The sequence below is a fragment of the Ictalurus punctatus genome, chromosome 10 (assembly GCF_001660625.3).
Source record: "Ictalurus punctatus breed USDA103 chromosome 10, Coco_2.0, whole genome shotgun sequence".
Classification (NCBI taxonomy): domain Eukaryota; kingdom Metazoa; phylum Chordata; class Actinopteri; order Siluriformes; family Ictaluridae; genus Ictalurus; species Ictalurus punctatus.
This window is the reverse complement of record NC_030425.2, coordinates 29336433-29357709: the sequence shown is the minus strand read 5'-3', so window position 1 is coordinate 29357709 and position 21277 is coordinate 29336433. Positions and strand designations below refer to the sequence as shown.

Genomic DNA, 21277 nt, shown 5'->3' with positions numbered 1-21277 from the left:
TCCATCCAAGTGTGAAAGCATCCCTATACTTTAAAAAAAAAAAAAAGGTGACTTGACTTGAACACCGATGGACGCGCGTCCAATACATGTGCATAAGGGGAATGCGTCTGCTCTTCAAAGCTTTTCATTCAAGCTCTTTCTTTATCAGGAGCTCAAACATTTCAAGAGGAACAGCCATGCAGCTTCTCCAGTAGATCCTGGTATATCTATCCGGCGTATCACGTCATAGACAAAACACTTTTGCCAAACGTAGTAATGCTGAGTCATTCCACACATGCAGTCCCGCACTCCAGTGGAGAGCTATTACACCATGTGCTGATTCTGATAGCTTGAGGGAAACAGGATGCTGACTTTCAGCAAGGCCTGTAGAGAAATATCTCGATCCACACCAGCAACTCGGGTAATACCTTTGTCCACTTGAGCATTAAATGATTCTCTGCTCTACAGCTTACTTAGACAGAGAGCAAGACTTGGGAAATGGAGCTTTTCAATTCGCTCGCCTCACCTGCCGCAGTCGTTACACCTCCAGCAACGCACACACACACACACACACACACTCATGCACAACACTTCTCTCAAGCCCATGGAATGCAAATGGCCAAGGGCTGGCCCAAGGTCAGCCTGTTAGCCTCTGGTAATTAAAAGCAACCCCTCTAGAGAGCAAAGGGGTTAAATGAGCAGCTGCACTCGCATTGCTTGCCACAACATTATCCATAGATTACACACCCACCTCCACCTACCCCCTCCCCCGATCTCATTCGACACTGCTCGACACATCAACACACTTCTATAGCACCAAAAACGCTTTCACATTTAAACCTCAAAGGGCTTCGCTTTAATATACAGCTGTCTCGATACGGAGGCGAGCAAAACTGTATAACGTACCACACACATTCGGTATACGTCCTGCCATTGCAAAGCTGAAGATTGTCATTGAAATTTCACGTCTGCAAAAAAAGCAAAGCTTATACAGTTATTAAAAAGTGATTTTAGTCAATTGCTCATGCACTGAGGGCAACACCAACAGCAGACTCGAATTCGTTCTTAACGCGCTGTGACAGATGGTCTGAGATTTACAAGATTTCGCAAAATCCCGGCGTAACAAAAATAGATAATCAAGACAAACGTGTAAACTTGTCATGCTGGAAATTAACACTGGGTTTCGCTAGGCTTGCCCGGCATTGCATATGTACAAGGAATAAAACACATCAGCGCATGAAGTTGTAGAATAATAATCAGTGATGCAGTGCAGAGTTCTGTCACCACCACGAAGTTGATTAGCGCATCCATTTACAGTTACGTTCAACTCACCAGCCTCTCGTCTTTTAGTTAACGAGGCTGGAGACTAACCCGGGAGACTCCTTCCAACAATGTTAAATAGATATCTCCTCATAGACAATCTCTTACACCGATGTGTTGATGTGGGGCAGCCGCCATACAAGTCCCTGTGAATGAGCTGTTACTATAGAAACTATAACGTTCTAGAACCAGTGGAGTAATACGTACCTATGATTTGCATTTGCCCTACAGTCATAGAAAATGAATCAACGCCTGCTAAATCTCACATTCTCTTCTGTATTGGTGAACACTAGTGAAGGTTAAGGCCTAAGTTACTACTGCATAGTGATGCCAGGAGTAGACCGGCAAGAACCCCATGCTCATTTGCCACAAGGCTTGTCGAGGCTTGGTGCCCAGGGGATGAAGGGGGATGAAGGGGAGGGAGACCCAGGCTGGCCCAGATGTCATGAGGAGAGGCGGTCGTGCTCTGGTGCACTGCGCCAGTGCTTTCCAGTATGGCCCAACATCTGTTTTATCTGCTGGCAACCAACCTGCTCCCACATCTCCCCTCCTGCCCAGCCCTTCCTCACTCTCCCACCCTTTTCCCCTCTCTCACTTCCCCCTACGCTCCTAATCTCTGCCCTGCTGGGTGACAACGGCCAAACTGCCCGATAACGCTCACACACCCATGCGTTATTTCCTTATTTATGTTTATTTTCTTTTCCACACTTCACTCGGTTCTTTCTCCTCCCTATCTCTCGCTTTCCCTCTGTTTACCCGCATGTCTGTCCATCTGTCCCTCTTTTCAACAACCCCATCTATCCAGATGCCCATCTTTCCATCCCATTACAGCCTCGGCGCTGGCCTCCCAGTGCCTCTCTGCTTCTGGCTATCTCTCTAGAGCGAAACACACACATCTCTTCTCCTCCTCAATAACCTCAACAGCTGTTCACTCTCATTTCTAGAACTCAAAGTCAACAGTACTTCACTCGCTGGCTACGGCAGCTGGCCTCAGCTCTCTCTCTCTTCGTATCCGGAACATGGAGACAACAGCATCTAAACAAAAGATAACACCCGGTTTCCTCTTTTCCGCCACTTCCTGTGGAACATCTTAAAGGCAAAATCCACCCTGAGCAACATCCCAAGATTTGAATCCAAGATGTATTTTGTAACTAAATGCTTTCACCAACCTTTTGGTCAGCGGTTTCCTACATTACCCACAATGCTGTCCGGCTACCTGCTGGTAGCGGTGCAGTGGGATTTAGCTCTCGTGTTATCTCTACCTAAAGAGAGTGATGCAGCGGTGCTTTACTCCTTTAGTCTGTCTGGCTTGCTGATCTTCTCATCTGTAGACTCTTCTCAAACAGATCAGCTTCCAACGCTTCAAATTTCGTGTTGATTCTGCCATCAGAATCCTCTCGCTCATCATCTGGTACAGCGCTAACTAGCGACCCGGGTCTCTTCCTTCACATAGATGCAGTGAATTTTGCTACTTAGATCCCAGCGTTTGCACCAACATCTCCAGAACGTCTACGTTACATTTCTCATGAATATGATGTTGAATGTCATTGAAAAATCCTGAATGAGAAAAGAAACTCTTGCTAATTTTTTGTCCTAGGTGCTAACAGCGAAACCCCACAGATATTACATTTTCTCGAGGTCAATTAATTTGTTCTTTTTCCTGTTTGATGATCATATTACCATTTATAATCAAGTAAGCTAATTTTATGTGTTTCAGGGTAGAGTTTTCCTTTAATCCTCTCCCAGAAACCATCGCAGGAACCCACGCTTTCCTCTGCTTGCTTCAGGAGATGAAACAGATCTACTGGGAATCATAACAGCTTCTCCGCTCCTGGTGAAACGGGTGCTGTTTAGAGTTTACAGTAAATGATTGTAAATCAACCTCCATATGTTATATGACTATGATTTGGAGAACAAGACGTAGTAGAGAGAAAGATGTCCATTGACTCATTTGTGCCCTCTGTAATGCGCTACAGGGAGGACGCAGATGTTCCGCTTTATCTAATAATGCTTACTTTAAAACTGCTTAAACCCAGAAGTCTGCTTCCAATGATAAAAAACAGGCCTCTTACCATAAAAAAAATAAAAATAAAAAAAAAAAGTTCACTTTGGATTTGTTTTGGAACCCAACCAACCCGGCAATAAACTAAGCAAAACAAGGCAGATATCAGGCAGAGAATGGCTTTAAGGAAATTGTTTCTTTCACCTCAAGCGATTGAAGAAAGGTGATGTTGTGCCCCGGCAAATTAAATGCCAATCCAAAAGAGACAAAAAATAAAATGGAGTTCTTTTGTAGAATTAGGGTAATTCCTTTTAGAATGGGCTACAAGCCGAGCACAATATCCACCCAGGGGTGAGAGGTGTCAGTATTAATAAGATAAAGGACACCTTGGGATGGAGGCATTGTTTTGCCCCTCGAACCCGGCTCATCCCGAGCCCTGAGTGGGCCTTAATGAAGAGAGGCACCCGGCCTGGAGGAACGGCTCGAGCTGCTTTTCTCCAGTGACTTGCAGAGGAGCAATCTGTCAGGGAAGCATTGAGTGAAATTACTCAGTGTGTAGGGGCACACATTGACAGTCACTTGTGCGTGAGTGTGTGTGTGTGTGTGTGTGTCCAGTGGTGGGAAGTGTATTGACAAGCCAATTACACCGAGGCCTCCTGGCCGCTTTCATTTCCAAACCCGAAGCCTTTATCAGATCTCGCCGAGAGCATGAGATCTCAATGTCTCTCTCATAACACATTCTGTAATGGCCCGGTGACATTAATGCTAAATTTACACTCGTTCGCTTGTAGTTCGCTTCTTGCGGGTGTGTAGTCACCTCTACGATGTTTAGTTCACATTAGGAACAGTAGTAGTGCATACTTCTTATCTTCTAAAGCTAACTTAAATCACACACTGCTTCATGCTAGCTTCATTCTCAGAGTCGATTAGCAAAGTGAGCTAACTGTGCTAGCTACATACGCTCTCTAGAGGCACCGACGATCTCTTCTACTTCCTTCCTTCCTTCCTTCCTTCCTTCCTATTTTTCTTAATAAAAGTCGCGCCATAGGATTTTTATCCTCATACCTAATTCTGATAGAATAGAAGTTTTGGCTCTGTATCGCGCACTATGTGCAGAAATTGAACGATCGCGTGTCATATAGGGGCAGAGGGGGCAGGGGTGGCTTGGCGGTTAAGGCTCTGGGTTACTGATCGGAAGGTCGGGGGTTCAAGCTGTCACTGTTGGGCCCTTGAGCAAGGCCCTTAACCGGCTCTGCTCCAGGGGGCGCTGTATCATGACTGACCCTGTGCTCTTCCTGACATGTTGGGGTCAGTGATGAAAACAATTTCACTATGCTCTACTGTATATGTGACCAATAAAGACTCATCATCATCATATCATCGCTTGCTGGCGTGAACGCAGAGCGAGACTCTAGGCTTAAGTCCCTTTTCGTTGTTTGATGAAACACAGTCGAGCGTTTGCTGGAATTAATTCCTTTCCAATCAGAATTCTTTTTATTTTTTCAGGTTAAATCTAAATCTAGCAAATTGTGGAAAATGATACCTTGCCAGATAGAGAAGCAGAGATATTCTGATTAGACAGGCGCAGTGAACCAATGGCGTGACGGGTGGGCGGATCCCCTGGCACAGGAAGTGCGGTTCCTGCAGGTGAGGTCACACGCTTCAAATGGATCAGTGATGCATGGAGACTGAACGCACACTGATACCACGATTACTGACAATCACGCTCTCACACACACACACACACACACACACACGCACACGCTCACACCTCATTAACACCAACCTGGAGCAGGCAAGCTCAAATTTGACAGATTTAAACAGAAAGAATAACACACCCTCTTTTGTTGGATCTTTCTTCTATATATGTTTATTTTATTCGTTTTTTTTTTCTCCCAACCCCTATAGCCGTGCGCCAGAGGCCGTTTCCTGTTGGACGAGTCGCACTTCCTTTCCTCACCCCACAAAATGACATCCTCTTAGTGCATCTGTCTCTTGTTCTTCTCTCTTTCAAAAGACTGTTTTGTCTGCCTCTTTTGTCCTCGCTTGACGTGTGACATACGCAGCATAAAGCGCACAGTGCTGTGTTTTCTCTCTCTCACACGCGTTTCTGCATCCAAATTCGTCTCGGGGAACTGAGAGGCACTGAGAGGAGGGATAACAATGTTGTCCCCGCAACAAGCGCGAATTAAATCATCTCTGTCGCCAGCTCGGTAACTGATATTATCGTGTGCTCAGTAATCCCACTATCAGTGGAGAAGTGTGTGTTTGAGACGCGAGTGCTACTATAAGGTACTTTTCAGCTTATTTTCTGCTCAGAAGCCAGTGTGGATATTTAGGGCAAGAGAATTAGCAGTGTGAGCATTTATACTAGCTAAACTCACCTATAACAGCAGCTCTGGCAGTAGTGCAGCCGCAAATCACAGGATTGTTGTAATCGCTGGGAAATCGCTGTGGTGTAAGAGGAATAAAACACTCGGTGATGTGCAGCTCGAGGACACGTCAGGCTCCTGTTTTGAAAACGAAGGCGTGGCTTCGCCCACATTCGCCCTGTGATCGGATCTTCTGGATCATCGCGTATCCTTCCCTGATTCATCAAGCCCCTTCCACATGACCATGACGCTTCCTCAATCGTATACACAACGACACGGAGACTGAACCGCAAACTCTGCTGGCTCCGTCGTCATTCTTAGCAGCCATCGTGCGCTTCAGTTCTGTATTTTACGACGCTGCAGCTGCTACACGCGCAAGAGGCGAGCTACGATTAGAGCGATCGCCAACAAATCTCATTTCGAGCGGCGTAAGCCCTACACGGAACGCCGGTTCGGACTAGCAACCAACTTCCTGTTTACACTCGTATGCGCGTGTGCAGTGTGCACGAACGGTCATGTGACGTGCGTATCCGGTCGTGTAGCGCGGACGGAGATCGTCTCTGAAACGCGGCGGGAACGCCGGCGTGGACGAGGATCGTTTTCACTTTAAAACCACAACGCACTGGTGTACACGGGGCCTCCGTAATTCCGCTTTATCGCGCCACCTCATCACTCGGTATTTTACTTAAAGGAAAATCACAGCCTGCAACCGCACATGAAGTGTTCTTCTTTTAAAACAAAACAAAAAAACAAAACAGAACAGCAACAACACTGTAAAGTAACATTGCGTAATCGAATGTTAAAATACAGTATGAGCATCAGGTTAGCATTTTGTTTGAATTCTTCAACGTGAAAGTCGACAGCTTGTGTCGTAGTGTCTGATTTATGTTTTCAGAAAGATTGAACTTTTTTTTTTTTTTTTTTACCATTAAGTCTTTAGGAAAAAGAGCCAGATGGCTAAGGTTAAAATCTCTCTCTCTCTCTCTCTCTCTCTCTCTCTCTTGTTTACTGTGCAGTTTAAAGATCAGTCAGATTGACTTGTGTGGCTGGGGTTCAGCTTATTCCCGGGGTTAAATCCATTATCTGAATGAAGGAACGAGTAGAAAGCTTGGGGTATGTAGATATAGCGCTGACCCATCACAGCACTATAAATAGAGAGAATGCAGGCCTGAGGCCTCAGCCATGGCATTGCTGCCTGCTCCAGAGCAGCAAAACAAGCATTCATACACTCACACACACACACACTTTCTCTTTCACGCTCTTTCCAATGTCTGGAACCGCCAGTACACACACACACACACACTTCAACATGAATAGACTCATCCCACACCTTTCGTGCACTTGATTGTTCTTCACATAGAAGCGTGATAGTGGAGGCCCAGCTGCTCGCATTGTTCCGACTTGCCAAGCCTCATTAATGCTGAGAGCGATAAGCTGCGAAGGACGAATAGTACTCCTCCTGCAGCAGTGAGAAGAAAAGGTATGCTCTCCGCTCGCTCTGTCTTTCCCTCCTCCCCCTGCCATTCTCAGCTTTGTTTTGCAACAATCCCTGCTATCAGAAAGCTTAATGTCTAATTGCTATCAACAGCTTTACCGTGCTTGTTGACAAAACAACAACTGTCGGGCAAAAAAAAAAAAAAAAAAGAGGAAAAAAAAGAAAGCGTGTGTGTGTAATTCTTGACAAGCTTGTTAGCTCGATTAGTCTCTTTCTCTCGCGCTCTTTCATGCTTGTTTACTTTTGTCTTAAAAGAAGGAAGGAACTTAGTCTTTAGTTCAAGTGCTTCCTAGGATTTAATCCTGGTTTGAAACAACAGCATCCCAGACTACTTCCTCTAAGCTAGCTAAGCAAGCGTCGAAATTCCACTTTCACTCTGCCCGACTTTCTCAAGTGTATTTATCCGTCTGAGAAACAAAGCAGTTCTTCCAAGCGTGCATATAAAGCATAAAAACGGCAATAACAAATCACATCACGCTATAAATAAAAGTAATAAATACTGTCACGAAGACGTATCTGCAGGATCCGAGCAGCGTTCACTGCGAAGAGACGTTTATAGAGAACCCGTGGAGGGAATGTGGGATCGCACGTGCACAGCAGACACTCCGAATCATCTAAGACTAATGATGAACCGATTAAAAACACGTAAGCGAAGACATTCATGGAAGGAGTCGTCGGTATCAGCGCCGTGCAACAATCAGAGGTAAAGCTGCACGTATAACGTTAAAACAATATAATAAACTTCTTGGTGGTAATGTAAGGTAACGGCACTGAATTATTTTAAAATAAACACAAACCCCAAGTTATTACAGGTTTGATAGCGATGCCCATCATCAAGCTCTTCTAAAAAGCAATCCAGTTCTTAAACAATTACAGCGTAGGAAGATCCCTCAACCTCAACCATCCACTTCATCCACTGAAATACTTATTATCATCCTAACTCCCGTTTCCTACGGGAAAACTACGGGTCTGGAAACCTGTAAAAAGGCAGATGGAAGGTGTTAAGTTGGTAGGGCTGGACCGGTGTGCTAGTAATTTAGTGCACGCTCGTTACTTAGCATACAGCTGGTTCTCTACTCGCTAAGTGCCGAGGGCTTGGCTCGGCGCCATCACATTCTTTTGTGACTGTACATACCTGGAGCTGAAGAGGATTGAGTCCTGACGCGGCGGCAGCTGCCATTGTGGAAGGAATGAACTGCACCGGGTAGTTATCACCTGTTGAAGGAAAAGCACAGGGAGGTGGGTGGAGGTGGAGGTGGGGGGAGAGGGGACACACACACACACACACACACACACACAATACACACAGGTTGAGACAATGAACGGCTGAGGCAAGTGCCAACACAGTTCCTGTGGGCTTGCCTGCACCCAGCCTCGGCACCCAGCCCAAACATCTGCTCTCACAAAAGAGTCAGCTGGCTACAGACACGTGGGATTTACTCGAGAATGTCTTTCAATTTCAACCCTTCTCTTTCTTTTTTCTTTTTTCTTCCCTTTTTCATGTCTCTCTCTCTGTTTCTCAACTTTGTGTTTATAATGCTTTTTGTTCCGTTATCTTTAGAATATCTGGGATGTTTTGTTGCTTCTTGTTTACAGATCATGTCTACTCAAGCACTTGACGTGACTTTAGGCATGTTTCTCTATTGTTCTCCATGTCACAGTGTGTTTTTATTAGCACGAGTTCTGGTACGGTGGGAAAGACGCTCTCGCACAAAGGTAAATGCAAAGCAGAACAATAACATAATCATTTTTGAAAAAAAACACACACACGTACCTCTGTCAAGGGTATAGGTGTCTAAACCCGATCTGGATATGCGTGGATTTAAAAGAAAGTGAGCGTTGGTTGTGCATGATGTGTTTTATTTTGTGGCTGGTGTACAATAACCCCGTTCTCAGGCTTAGTCCGGTACAGCAGCAGACACGATGAAGTCTGCTGGAGATTTGACTGAAGCGTGCCTATAGAAGGAAATTGGCTCTGGTTCAGACCCCACTTCTGCCTGTCACTTCTTCTCACTAACATATGGTGCCATTAGAGCCACAGGCATGGGGGTAAATGTATATACACTCACCCTCACTCACTCACTCGCTTTTCAATCTTGTCCAGCGCAGCACATTGTGATACAGCCAGGAAATTCAATCCCGGCCTGTGGTCGAGCAGAATAAAGCGTGCAATTGAAGTGATTTCAAATAGTGCCATTAGAGGGGTAGAGTGGGCGTCATTACTGTCTGAGCTAGTGCTAGCTCACTTTCACTCTAGCCCTTCTTTTCTCTCCTTCATTTTCCCCCGGGTGGATGTCAAGGGCCTTGGATGTCATGTGAGTCCCCGGCAGTTCGGGTGCCAGCTAAAGATGTGGAGCCAGAGTTGGATGCTGAGAGATGCAGGGATTTTTGTGGGTGGCACTTGGACACTCCAGTCACCTTGGCAAGCTGCCAGAATGTTGTCTGTCTGTCTGTCTGTCTGTCTGGGAAAGGGAATCTGGTTTTTATATACCACTACCCTCTTGTCTCCAAGGCATTTCCGTCACTCTCAGGCTACCACCTGGCCATCGGGGTGCCAACATAGGCTCCAGCAGAGGGCACCTTACTAGGAGATTATTATGTCACCCTGCGGGCTTAAACGGACACCTCTACCCCCTGCAGTTCTCAAGGACTGGAAAGATTCAGTACCAGAGTGCTGCCCTAACAGCATAACAACAAGGCGAGTAGGTCTAATGACATTATGGGGAAAGCATGACAGTTAGAGGACTTACATTTCACATCCCAACCAGTGCACCCTTGTAATTTCCCTTTGATAACATCAAATCTAGTTTCCTTCAAATCCATCGAGCATAAAAGGAAAAACTTATCCTGATCAAATCACAATACTCCACTGTCTCCCTTTGCAGAGGAGACGGTGAAAAAGCTCGAATAATGCTCTCATAAAGGCATCGCTAAAGAGCCGTGTTGTAGATTTTGTTTCAGTCAGGTATCACACCACAAATTCCAAGTCCAATTTGGGCTGCCAGCTTGGCACAGGGCCTTGGTAAAGTGGATTACTCCAAGAGACAAGCAAGGCACCACTGCTATGGCCTCTAGGAGGAGAAAGAGCTGCTGTGTTTATGAAAAAACAACAAAACAACAACAACAAAAAAAACGAGTGTATAGAAGAGAGCTTCTTCATTTTCCCTCCTCCTGACACCGAGGACCGAGCAGGAGGAGTAGTCCTTCTGAACCACAGCTCTCTCACAGAGGTTTTGGTTGTGCTGAAAGGGGTTTACTGTATGAAAAGCTCACTTACGCTTGTTTGTTCAGGCCAGGTTTGAAGGTTGCTGCATTTATGTCAAAACAAGGGATGCATGAATAGCAGGTTTTTCAGGTCAAGTACGAATACATGTTTTTCGATACTTGTTGAAGCTAAATTTTCCAGTGTGTGACGCTTGATCGCCATTATTAAACATGAACTCCATCCAGATCGCTGTTGTTCCAGGTCATCTGTTCACTGTGGTGACAAATGCACACTAGACTTACCTCAAACAGGATCATTTAATATTGGATATCAGTATCATGGCATTTTTATGATTCCGATTATGTGTAAATGAGCATGGTATGATACTGATACCAGTACTGGTACCCATGCATCCCTGATTAAAACCAATACATGGAGAATCAATCAAGACAAGTTAAGAGCTTGAATTTCTAATGCTATGACCCTCTTGGTAGCCATGTCCCTCCTGCTCGCTGGGTCTCTCTCTCAGCCATTGTACCCTCCACACCGAGGACTTCATGAGGAAAATCTGCATCTCAGATAGTCGTATTGGTTCTGTCTTTATGTCCACACGCAGCAGTGTCACCCCTGTCCTCCACTCATCTCCATGGGTAAAGGATGAGTAAAAATGCCCGGGACATTAGGCACAGCGGGAAAGAAAGTGAAGCACTGGCGCTTCACAGCTGGGTTGGAAGTCATCAGCATGTCATCAGCGCCGGACCTTCACCGAGACCTCAATGCTGGGCTGAATGCTCCTCACATGGGGTGCCAGGAACATCAGCGGGAGCTTTGCATCAGCCCCGTACGATCACGTTATCACGTCGCGAGCCACGCTGGCCGTCAACGATGCGGCTCGTTTTCTAGACTTTTCTGCTCTGTGCTGCTTTATAAACTTATGAATAATGCAGGTGCTCCATGCACACAAAAGATTTCATTATAGCTTCTGTTATTTGTAGTGGATAAAAAAAAATAAAATGCTCGCAGTGTCATACATATTAAAAAATCAAACGGGGGAAAAGAATCCCCTCAGGCTCTTTGTTCAGCCTGTCATGCCTCGTTAGTTTCAAAATAGCTGACTTCCTTTTTCATCGCTCACCTTTATAGTTCGTTTATCAGCTGCGTTACCACACCTTATAATATTCCGCCTTTCACCTGCTGTCTTCCAGTCCTTTTATCCCAACTCTGATCTCGTTACTGTCATTTTTTTTTTTTTTTCCTTTTGATGTGATGCTTACAACAAATGTGTTCTTCATAACATCTAAAACAGGCCACGTTAGACATAGCCTTCTCACGGCCTTCTAACCTGCACTGACACAGATTTCTATTTCCTGAATCTTCTCTCACTTTTTCCCTATCCTTTCTTTTTTTTTAATCTGTCCTTCATTTCCATTTCCGTGGTATTTCCCCAGGCCCACAGATATATCTATAGACAGATCAGCAAGGAAGAAATAAGGGGAAAATCCTCGCCTCAGCATTTCACTCGTCTCACTGGCCTAACAGTCAATAGTCAACAGAAGAAAGGAAAGAGAGAGAGCGAGAGCGAGAAAGAGAGAGAGAGAAAGAGAAAGAGAGAGCTTTTTTCTAATTACACAAAGCAAAAATACACAAAGTGATCGAGAACAATGAGGGATTGGGTGACGGGTTAGCGGCCTGGCAAAGAGTCAGCGTGCATGTTGTAGCAATTTCCTGCAAATTTGTTTTCAGATTTGGAATGCTTGCGTGAGGAGCAATTCTCTTTTTCACAAAAGGTGAAGGAGAACATGCCAGGACAGGTAGGAGATGCAAAGCTCCCAGAGGCGGTCCACCCTGCAGGGGAAACAGTACACTCGAGTGCAGGTTACCATTCTCTACGCACTACACTAAATCAATGACGGAGCATTCTTCGGGGCTCGCAAAATGTTTGGCGCATGCAACGTAGGAGAAGAGAAGAATACGAGGAACTTCTCCAGTGCGCCTTCTAATAACAATTAAGTTCAACGGTTTACATCGAGCCTGAATCTACATTCAACCATGGACAGTTTAAGATGCCGTTAATAGGGACAGAAGATTCCTGGACGGTGAAATGGAGACACTTTCAGGCTGATGTACTGATTACATTCCAGCCCGCATAGATCCTATGTGCATTATTCTCCAGGCCTACACCTATCTGGAAGTTCCAGAAAGGTGAATCGGTCCTTCCATGGACATGACTCGGTTTTTTCCGGTCGATATACTCCCTTTCTTTGGATGGCCTCAGAAGGATTTTGGCCTCAATACAACCAGCACCTTCTATCACTAAACCGTAAACACCATCCTAACGGGCTGCATCACTGTCTGGCGTGGCAGATGCTCTCGTTGCAACCGCAAGGCTCTCCAGAGAGTGGTGCGAACAGCGATGAACATCACAGGCTACAAACTCACAGCCTTAAAGGACATCTACAGGTTGTGATGTCCAAGCAAGGCTTACCAAATTACAACAGACTGCAGGCTCATTTCCCCGGCTGCCATCTGGCAGGTGACCGTGGAGCATCCGTTACTAACAAGCAGGACATTCTTTTACCTTTAGTAAATTATTATTCTTTCTTTTTTCCTTAAGAATTAGTGTGACACAAACTCTTCAGTTCGTCGGTCCCTTTCCATCTACGCGTGGGGTAAAGGCAGGCCAATATATTGTAGAAAGCAACAGATCAGTGATTGTACAGATATAAAGTGACCGGTGTGGTACGTGGACCCGATCAAAAGGAAAGTCAAGGAGAGAGATTCAGACTTGTTAACCTTGAAAAAAGAATGATGCACATTCCCACTGAAGGAACTAACGTCCTTTATAGAAAACGTGAAATAGTTCCACACAGCAGACATTTTCCCTGTTAATCTGATAACAAAACATTTTTTTTGGGGGGGGGGGGGGGGGGGGGGGGGGGGGGGGGGGGCGTAAATCTTCACTGGCGTCCCAAATGAATACAGTTACCTGACGGTAACGATATACCTGTCCTATCTTAGCTAACTTGATGCAAAGATGGATTTTATTTGACATTTAATTAACTCAGAACCCTCTCCGTTTGTCTTGACAGAAAGGTCAAAACACTTTTGCACACAATTCTGTGCAGTCACAGTTGCACAGAGAAACACAATAAAGAGACAGATCAAGAGAGGGAGCTCCTACCTGGCTTGTAGGACATGCCTGGGGGGAAAAGGAAGCCCTGCTGGGCGGCGGCGGCGGCAGCCAGAGTGCGCTGGTCATGTGGAAAAATGGGGATCATGAGAGGAGGCATGTGACCCTGGACCTGCTGAACACAGAGAGAAAAGAGATCACACAAGGGCCTAACGCCGTTTGACAGCCGACATAACCCCCTGCCTTGTTCACAATACTTGCATCTAATACCCACCACTCACATGTAAGGACTCGGACACGGACACGGACACACACACACACACACACACACACACACACACACGAGAAAGCGGTTAAACAGCACTGGCTTCACATCTTCCCTTTAATCTAATAAAGTGGAAAAGGCCAGATTCATTGTGAAATTGACCTTTATTTGTTTTTACCTACAGAGACAGTGTCGTATTCTTTTTTTTTTTCCTTTTATAGACCAGACTCTACTCGTAAAGTGTTACGGTTGAAGCGTGGGAATCTTAGCGCACCTTGCGGGGGGTAGGAATGACAAACTGTCATGACTGCAACTTCCTAAAGCAAAACAGTCTTTGCAGACCCATAATTGAGATTCTCTTCGGCGAAAGCGCACCCTCGGGACGGGATCGTCCACGTATGGAGGACAGAAGACAAGATCCTGGCCGATATATCGGGCTCATTGTATAATACTGAAAGATCGTACACATAGACAATAAAAGTGCAGGCATTCCCATAAATTCCTCCCAAAAACAAACAAGCAAAAAAAAAGAAAAAAAAAGAAAAAAAAAAGAAGCCTCTTTTTTTAGCCCTGAAGCTGAAAAGCATGGACGCTCCTGTCCTGTTCGAGGTATTTCATTTGTAATGTGACTCAACACTGGCCCATTAACCATCAAGATGTCTTCTCTGTTCTGTTATTAACCTTCAACATCTTTATCCTTGACTTTCTGCTAACCTGCCATCACACGCTACATCAGGACACATTGAGATCGTTGTGGGATCACTGTGTGCGTGCGTGTGTGTATGTGTGTGTATTAATATTCCATGCGGGACAAAGAATGAGAGGAAAAACAGACCCAGGCGAAGCGAGACAAAGAGAAAGAAAGCTGGTATGTTTTGGGAACAAGCCACAGCAGCTTAGAAACCCATATGTTTGTAGAGCATTGGCTGGGCCCAATCTAGCTGTCATCCCCTGCTTCCTGAATATGCATGATAAGCTGCAGTCCTGCTACCGTGGGCCTGCGAGACTTAACGCCCAGCCGGGCAGGCCCACCTTGGGGGGATCCGACTGGAGAACGGGGTTAATAAAGGTCGGCCCCACCAAAATAAACACGTTACGAAGCGTTTCGCCGTTCGAGCCTCTTTAAAATCAACTCGCAATAAAAACCGGTCTGGGTGCAATTACTGCCGCAGCATTGGGGCATGAAATCAACCTGCTCCGTGCCACCACCACGATTTTATTTTTCTCCTATCCATTCTCGCTGAGGTCTGCGTGTGATCACCACTTTTATTTATTTATTTTTTTCAACTATTGCCTTCCCCAAGCCTCTAATGCTAAAGCTTGGTTTAGCAACGCGTTCCCCTTTCCCCATTCCCCATATTCCCTTGGCGCTTAAACAAGTGTTTAAACCCATGATATTGATCTCAGAGGAAGAAATTTCTACTAAGCTAAATAAATAAATAAATAAATAAAATGCACTTTTCTGTTTGACTTTAAACTCCGGACCTGCAGATTTATCATTGTGCTGGTGTTAGACACCTGTTGGTAAAACTGGTTTTCTGGTTCATCAGGTGTAAAAAATTACTTTTTTTTTTCTTTATTAAAAACCAAAAAAAACAAAAAAAAAAGTGCTGAGTGAGAAAGGAAAAGGAAACGGGTCCGTGTAAACGACCTCACGAGCCAGTGTTAATAACCATAATAACTTTTCCCACGGATGCTCAGAATACCTGCAAAATGTTTTGTTCTTCGCGATATGAAGTGCATCTTAAATCCCACCCTGCAGTCTCCTGTCGAAGGTTATTAAGGCTGACAGCACACATAATCACCTCCGTCTTTATTCCTATTGATGTCGAAAAAAAGAGAAAAAAAAAGAATTCGACATCTGCTCTTAAAGTGGAACCGACACGCAACTATTCTCCGACATGTCATCTCACGTCCGGCGACCGAAAACCTCGACTCGGCAGTACAGAAACACCTGATCCCGAAAACGGCCATATAACCAAATCTACGGGACGTTCTTCCATTCTAAAAAACACACCGCGTCATCGGAAAAGGATAAAAAGGAACGACAGCAGGGGAAACATAAACGGGTAAAAAAAAAAAAAAAGAAAGAAAAGAAAGGATAAACTACCCTCCGTTTGATCGCTTGTGATTTGCAGTAATGAGGTCTTTACATTAAACTTTAATTTACACACGGCACTTCAGTGAGTGGCAAATCAAATCAGGGGCTTCAAAATAACGGGCTATTAGAGGAGGTTAGCTTTGAGGGTTGTCAATTAATGAATGCCGGGCGAGCTGAGCAGACAATGCCAGTATAGATTTAAAGATTATCGTTGGCAATTTGCTTTGACTGCTGATAGACAGAGAATGGAATTAAGTGCCTGCACTCAGACAGGCGGATTTTGATAAATTGCATATCGTAGCGCATTTAGAGGGTTGATTATTATATCTCGGTGAATCTGTCTCTTGCTCTTTGTGTGTGATTTATCTCTCCTGCTGACTGCTTCCTGTCTTCCATCTCTCAATAAAACAGCCACCTCGTGGTGGACCGTCGAGGATACTCGACTCGACTCACTATTCGACTGTTGATCTGCAGAAGCGAGCAGAAGTGAGAGACGAGCAAGACGTGCTCCCGTCATAACCCCGCTCCTGCTCGGCTTTTGTTCTCCAGCCCGTCCCGAGCGCCGGGTTCTGCTCTTTCCTGCCATCTGCCCCCGAAGCTTCATTAAAGATACATGAAGGAGCCCTTGCTGCGACTTATGAGGAACAGGTGCTATTGTTTGTCCCTGAAGAGGATGTAACTCGCACTAGTTGGGGGAAGAACATCTGTGGCAATCGTTGGGAGATTCGAGACCGGGGTGTGAGGACCGTCTATACACGGACGGGAAGAAATGAGAGATAGAATAAAAGCCTCATCTTACGCTACGGTATGAATGAAGAAAGGTGCGTGTCAAAAGTACCAGGTTTGTACAGAGGTATTTCTTGTTGTTTTTAAACAAGAAAGCACAAAAATAGCGTAAAATTAATATAAACCTGGGATTTGTAGATGTGCTATTATCGGAGCACCTCCTGACCAATCAGAATCCAGAATTCGACAGTGCCGTGCAGACATAGCTAGTTATTGACATAGTTACCGTGCTGTAGAAAAAAAACAACAACAACAACAACAATAAAAAACACTGTGAACTTGTCTTCACGTTCCATCACATAGGTTGAACGACCCCCCCCCCCCCCCCCCCCCAAAAAAAAAAAAAAAAAAGAAAGAAAAGAAAAGAACCTGGAATGTGGGTTGGAGGAAAAAAAGCTTTGAGTAAATAGGAAGGTATGGATTAATCAATGTTGTTAGTGGAACTGTTGACATCAGCACTTAGATTCAGTAATGGTTTACAACAGAGGCTAATCCTAAGGTCAGGGAACACGGGTCAAGCCTGTGACACTGTCAAGGTAGCGTGCGCGTATGGAAGATATATGCTACTCTGCGTATGTGTATAGATATACAATCCCCAGGATGTTTACGCAGCGTATTTTCCGGACGTACTGTACGCAAGCCTGCGTTTCCATATGTCTGGGAGCCCTATGAGGACGTGTCTAAGCCGTGATTACGCTCCGTCAGCACTCACGCTCGAGCCGGACCCAGGAGACACCCTTCTTCGGCGAGAGGCCGAGGCTTTGGTGGCGGCGGCGGTGAGCGGGACGAGTTGTTTTAACACGTCCAAAATGCCTTTCAAATCTGACGAGATAAGATAAAGGGTGGGGAGGAGAACCTGTTCCCCGTCGATCCCTCCCCGCCTCCGTCACTTTCCCTTATGAGTTGTTAAAAAAACGGCACGCACGCGCTCACGTGTACGCACCCGACGCCACGTGTGAAACTTCTGAAAAAAGAGCCACCGACGAGCGGGGCGAGTCCGAGACGTGACGTGCGAACTGCGCTAATTCTTGTGAGGGGGAAAAAAGAGAAAGCTGGCCTGAAGAATTTTAGCGGAAAAGAACAGGTTTTCCAGTGCTACTGTAAGCACAGGCACTTTACACGTTTTTCCCCCGAGGGGCTCGGAGCTGCCCGAGCCTGAACGGATGAAATGAAAATCACCCTAAGGGATCCATTTTGAAAAGCCAAATGGATTCCAGTGGAGTTGGCAACCTCAGCTCGAAGCATGTGGCGAACGCCAGCGGCGCGAACACGGCCGCCGCTACCGTAGAAGCGAGCTCAGCAAGAACTTTCTGGAAGCTCACCAGGAAAGAGAGAGAGAAAATCAATTCATAAAACAATCCCAGAGATCCCGGAGCACATATTAGCCTCACATCGCAGGTCATTTATCAGTTCAAGTCATACTTCAACGTTTTATTATGTACCACATCTGTAGTGTGTGTGTGTGTGTGTGTGTGATTACCACAGACGGTAATTTCAACCAGAACACTCCAAACTCACATAGCATGGAAGTCGAAGGGCAGATTTTGAAGTCTGTCTATTAACGTTTATGCCGAACACATGTATTTGGAGAAGTCTTTCAGGAATTAAGATATATTTCTGTAGAAATAGTGCTTTCAGAGGGGGAACTACTTTTTTCGGAGGAAGAATGTAGTTCCCGGTGGAATACCCCAAATGAAAACCTTCAGGAAAGTATAAAGCAACCGGAACTTCTTTGGAAAGTTGGAAAGTTAAGATAAAATTCCATACGCACAGCTCTCTGTTATTTCTGTCCGTGGACACCTTTACTCCTCATGCAGAATGAATGAACGCGAAATCTGTGTTTCATAATCACGTCGTTTAAACTGGGGCTGATTTCAACACTGTCCCTTAGACGTCTGTGAGTAAGTGAATTTGGAGTTTGTTTATTTTTACGTTCGCTTGTCCGTATTCATACACAGGTATAAATATATTGTGATGCACACACACACACACACACACACAGAGCTGTTATCAGTGTGGCAGGTATTCTGTGGGGCTGCTGACTGCTGTTTCAGTCCCCGATGGCAATCAGGGCGTGTGGATCGATACGGCTGAGTGGGACTTTGATCCCTCTGCGCAGGGCCAGAATTAAGCCCGGTTTTCCGCCTCCTTGCCGCCAACTTGTCGCATTGTTCTCTCCTGCGATACAGGAGACACCCCCCCCCCTTCTTCCCGATCCATGGACACAGCTCTGGGTCAACAACAAAGCAGCTTTGTGTGGCACAAACACAAACCCTTTCCTCAAGCCTCAAGCCCACCGGCATCTTTAAGACTTTATCGACTTCTGAAGTATTTTTGGACTGACAGGTAAAAGATTAACATCTACGGGGGTTGAGCATGCTCGCGATCCCAATCCGGCTCGGGCTACGTTTACACAGAAGAGACAGGCAAACAGTGAGTGTGTGTGTGTGTGTGTGTGTGCGCGCGTGTGTGTGTGTGTGGCACCACTAGCTGGTGCACAAAAGCTTGGACTGACAGCGACTAATGTGTCATGTGTCCCATGGTCAGTGTGTGTGTGTGTGTGTGTGTGTGTGTGTAAAACACGGGGGCTAGGTGCACAGAAACCAGACACCGCCCTGCTCTCTGCCAGACTCAAGGAATAACCAATAGACGACTTCTTGTTCCACTAATTCCTTACACAGTAAAACAAGCCCTCTTGGAAAAGCGCCATTCCAATATATCTATATTAAGTCCAGGGGCTGTTAAAAAGCAGGACGGCCCCCGTTCCCCTTCCTCGGACTCGACTTTCTCTCTCTAAACAAGAGCTGAGAACAACCATAACAAGTCCTAGGACCAAAGCAAATAGGTTTTATTTTCTTAATCGTGATTCAGGAATCCTTCCGAAGGAAGAAAATGAAGTGGTGCTTCTTTCAGAGGGTTAAAAAAAAAAACGACTACATGAGTAAACGAGTAAATGAGGACAATCCAAGTACAAAGAACACGGAGGAGAAGTTAAATGCGATCTCTGTGTCTCTCTATGTGTGTTTTGAAATGTATACTTAAGGCGATTTCTTGTATCAGTCCTCCAAGAAGATGAGATGTCATTTATCTTTGTAAATATTTAAGCCAATTAGGTTCGTATTGCATATAAAATATCAAAGATGAGCCTAAGGCTCCGTCCTCGAACGGCTTCGTGCCGAGGAAACACGCACCAACACACCCTGCTTTCTTCATGTATGCTCGTGCTACGGTATCTGCGACCCCCTCCTGTACTATTTCACGAATTCACTTTCCCTCTCTACATTCCTCCCTTTAACCGCTGGTCACTGTGCCATCTTTGGCAGGATTGGTTTTCTTTTTTTTTTATATTATTATTATTATCCAGATTTGGAAACAAAGACGGCAGCGTTCTGATAGCGCGCGCTCATGAAATTACGGCGGAGATACCCGTGAGGATTCGTTCAAACGGCATGGGTAATGAGGGCAGAACAGAATGAAAAATAAATAAATAAATGCGCATGCGAGTCTGGGGTCGGCGTCATAATCCCTATAAAAAAAATTATTTTTTTTAAAAAAAGAATATTTTTATCCATCCCAAATCCATGGACATGGATAGCATGAGAATAAAATATGATCTTGATCACACATGTAGAGACTATCTGAGACGTGGTTATCAAAATGAATTAAATAATAATAATAATAATAGTAAAAAAAAGTAAGAATTGTTGTGTAAAAGCTAAGGAGCTTGCTTTATAGCTAATGAGACTCTATCTACAATTTGATGAGTGTTGATAAGTACGTATTTCACCGAAGGAGTAAACATTCCGGGGGGAACGTAAGCCCAGCTTTAATTCACGTTATAAACACAGTGCTGTTGAATTCTGGATTCTGATTGGTCAGAAGGTGTGGCTTTTTCTGGCCTATATTAATGTTAGCATTTCTACAGTAACAGCTCATTCGGTGGAGAAACGTATACCACTAATTGAAACCACTAATAGAAACGTAAGGAGACATTTATTTAACTGTTACGGAAGGAGTCTCCAGTGTCAGCGCTTTGCAACAGTCAGAGGTATAGGCGTAACTGTTCTCTCTTCGGGACAGCATCTTGTGATTATTATTATCACTCGTAATTTTACGACAACAGCACAACACACCGGGGTTTATTCCATACTTATCATATGTCTGAATTTGTTTTGTTTGTTTTTTGCTGTAATAACGACGTGAATGTCCTTTAAAACACGACCGAGCCACAGGAGTCGTTCGCGATCGTTGTGAAAACAATCCTCTCGCTTTCTGGCCATCTGTTCTTCAGATCCCGATTCGCAAAACACACGTATCGGCTTGTCCGGGCGTCCTCCAAGCTTTCAGGAGCCTGATGAAGAAACGTTCCCGCGTTGTAAGGCAGGAGCGAGGGGGGAAGACGTGGAATCAGGCCACACAATAATCTAATAAAGGAGCCGCACAGAGAGCGGGGAGAAGCGCTTCCTCTTTCTTCCTCTTCTTCCTGTGGTCCAGGGGGGTAGAGACTGAGCCAGTGTCCTCACAATTGCCTCCGAGCAGCTGGGGCCGGCGCAAGAACAACAGAGGCCGTTCTGTTGTCCAGCAGAAAGCTGAGATTGTTGCGCTCGAGACTTTATTGCACG

At 45.2% G+C, this 21277-nt stretch overlaps 1 protein-coding gene across 11 annotated transcripts in view; it reads right to left on the bottom strand.

Annotated features, from left to right (window-relative positions):
• Nucleotides 1-21277, bottom strand: part of sox6 (SRY-box transcription factor 6) — a 194982-nt gene that overhangs the window by 40528 nt on the left and 133177 nt on the right. For 9 of the 11 annotated variants that reach the window (XM_053683309.1, XM_053683311.1, XM_053683312.1 and 6 more), the window contains 2 exons: nucleotides 13555-13678; nucleotides 8304-8383 (listed from right to left, as the gene is read on the bottom strand). In XM_053683309.1, the coding sequence (XP_053539284.1) occupies nucleotides 8304-8383; nucleotides 13555-13678 (204 nt within the window). The remainder of the gene's footprint in view (nucleotides 1-8303; nucleotides 8384-13554; nucleotides 13679-21277) is intronic. The other 2 variants (XM_017478063.3, XM_017478069.3) reach the window with 1 other exon arrangement.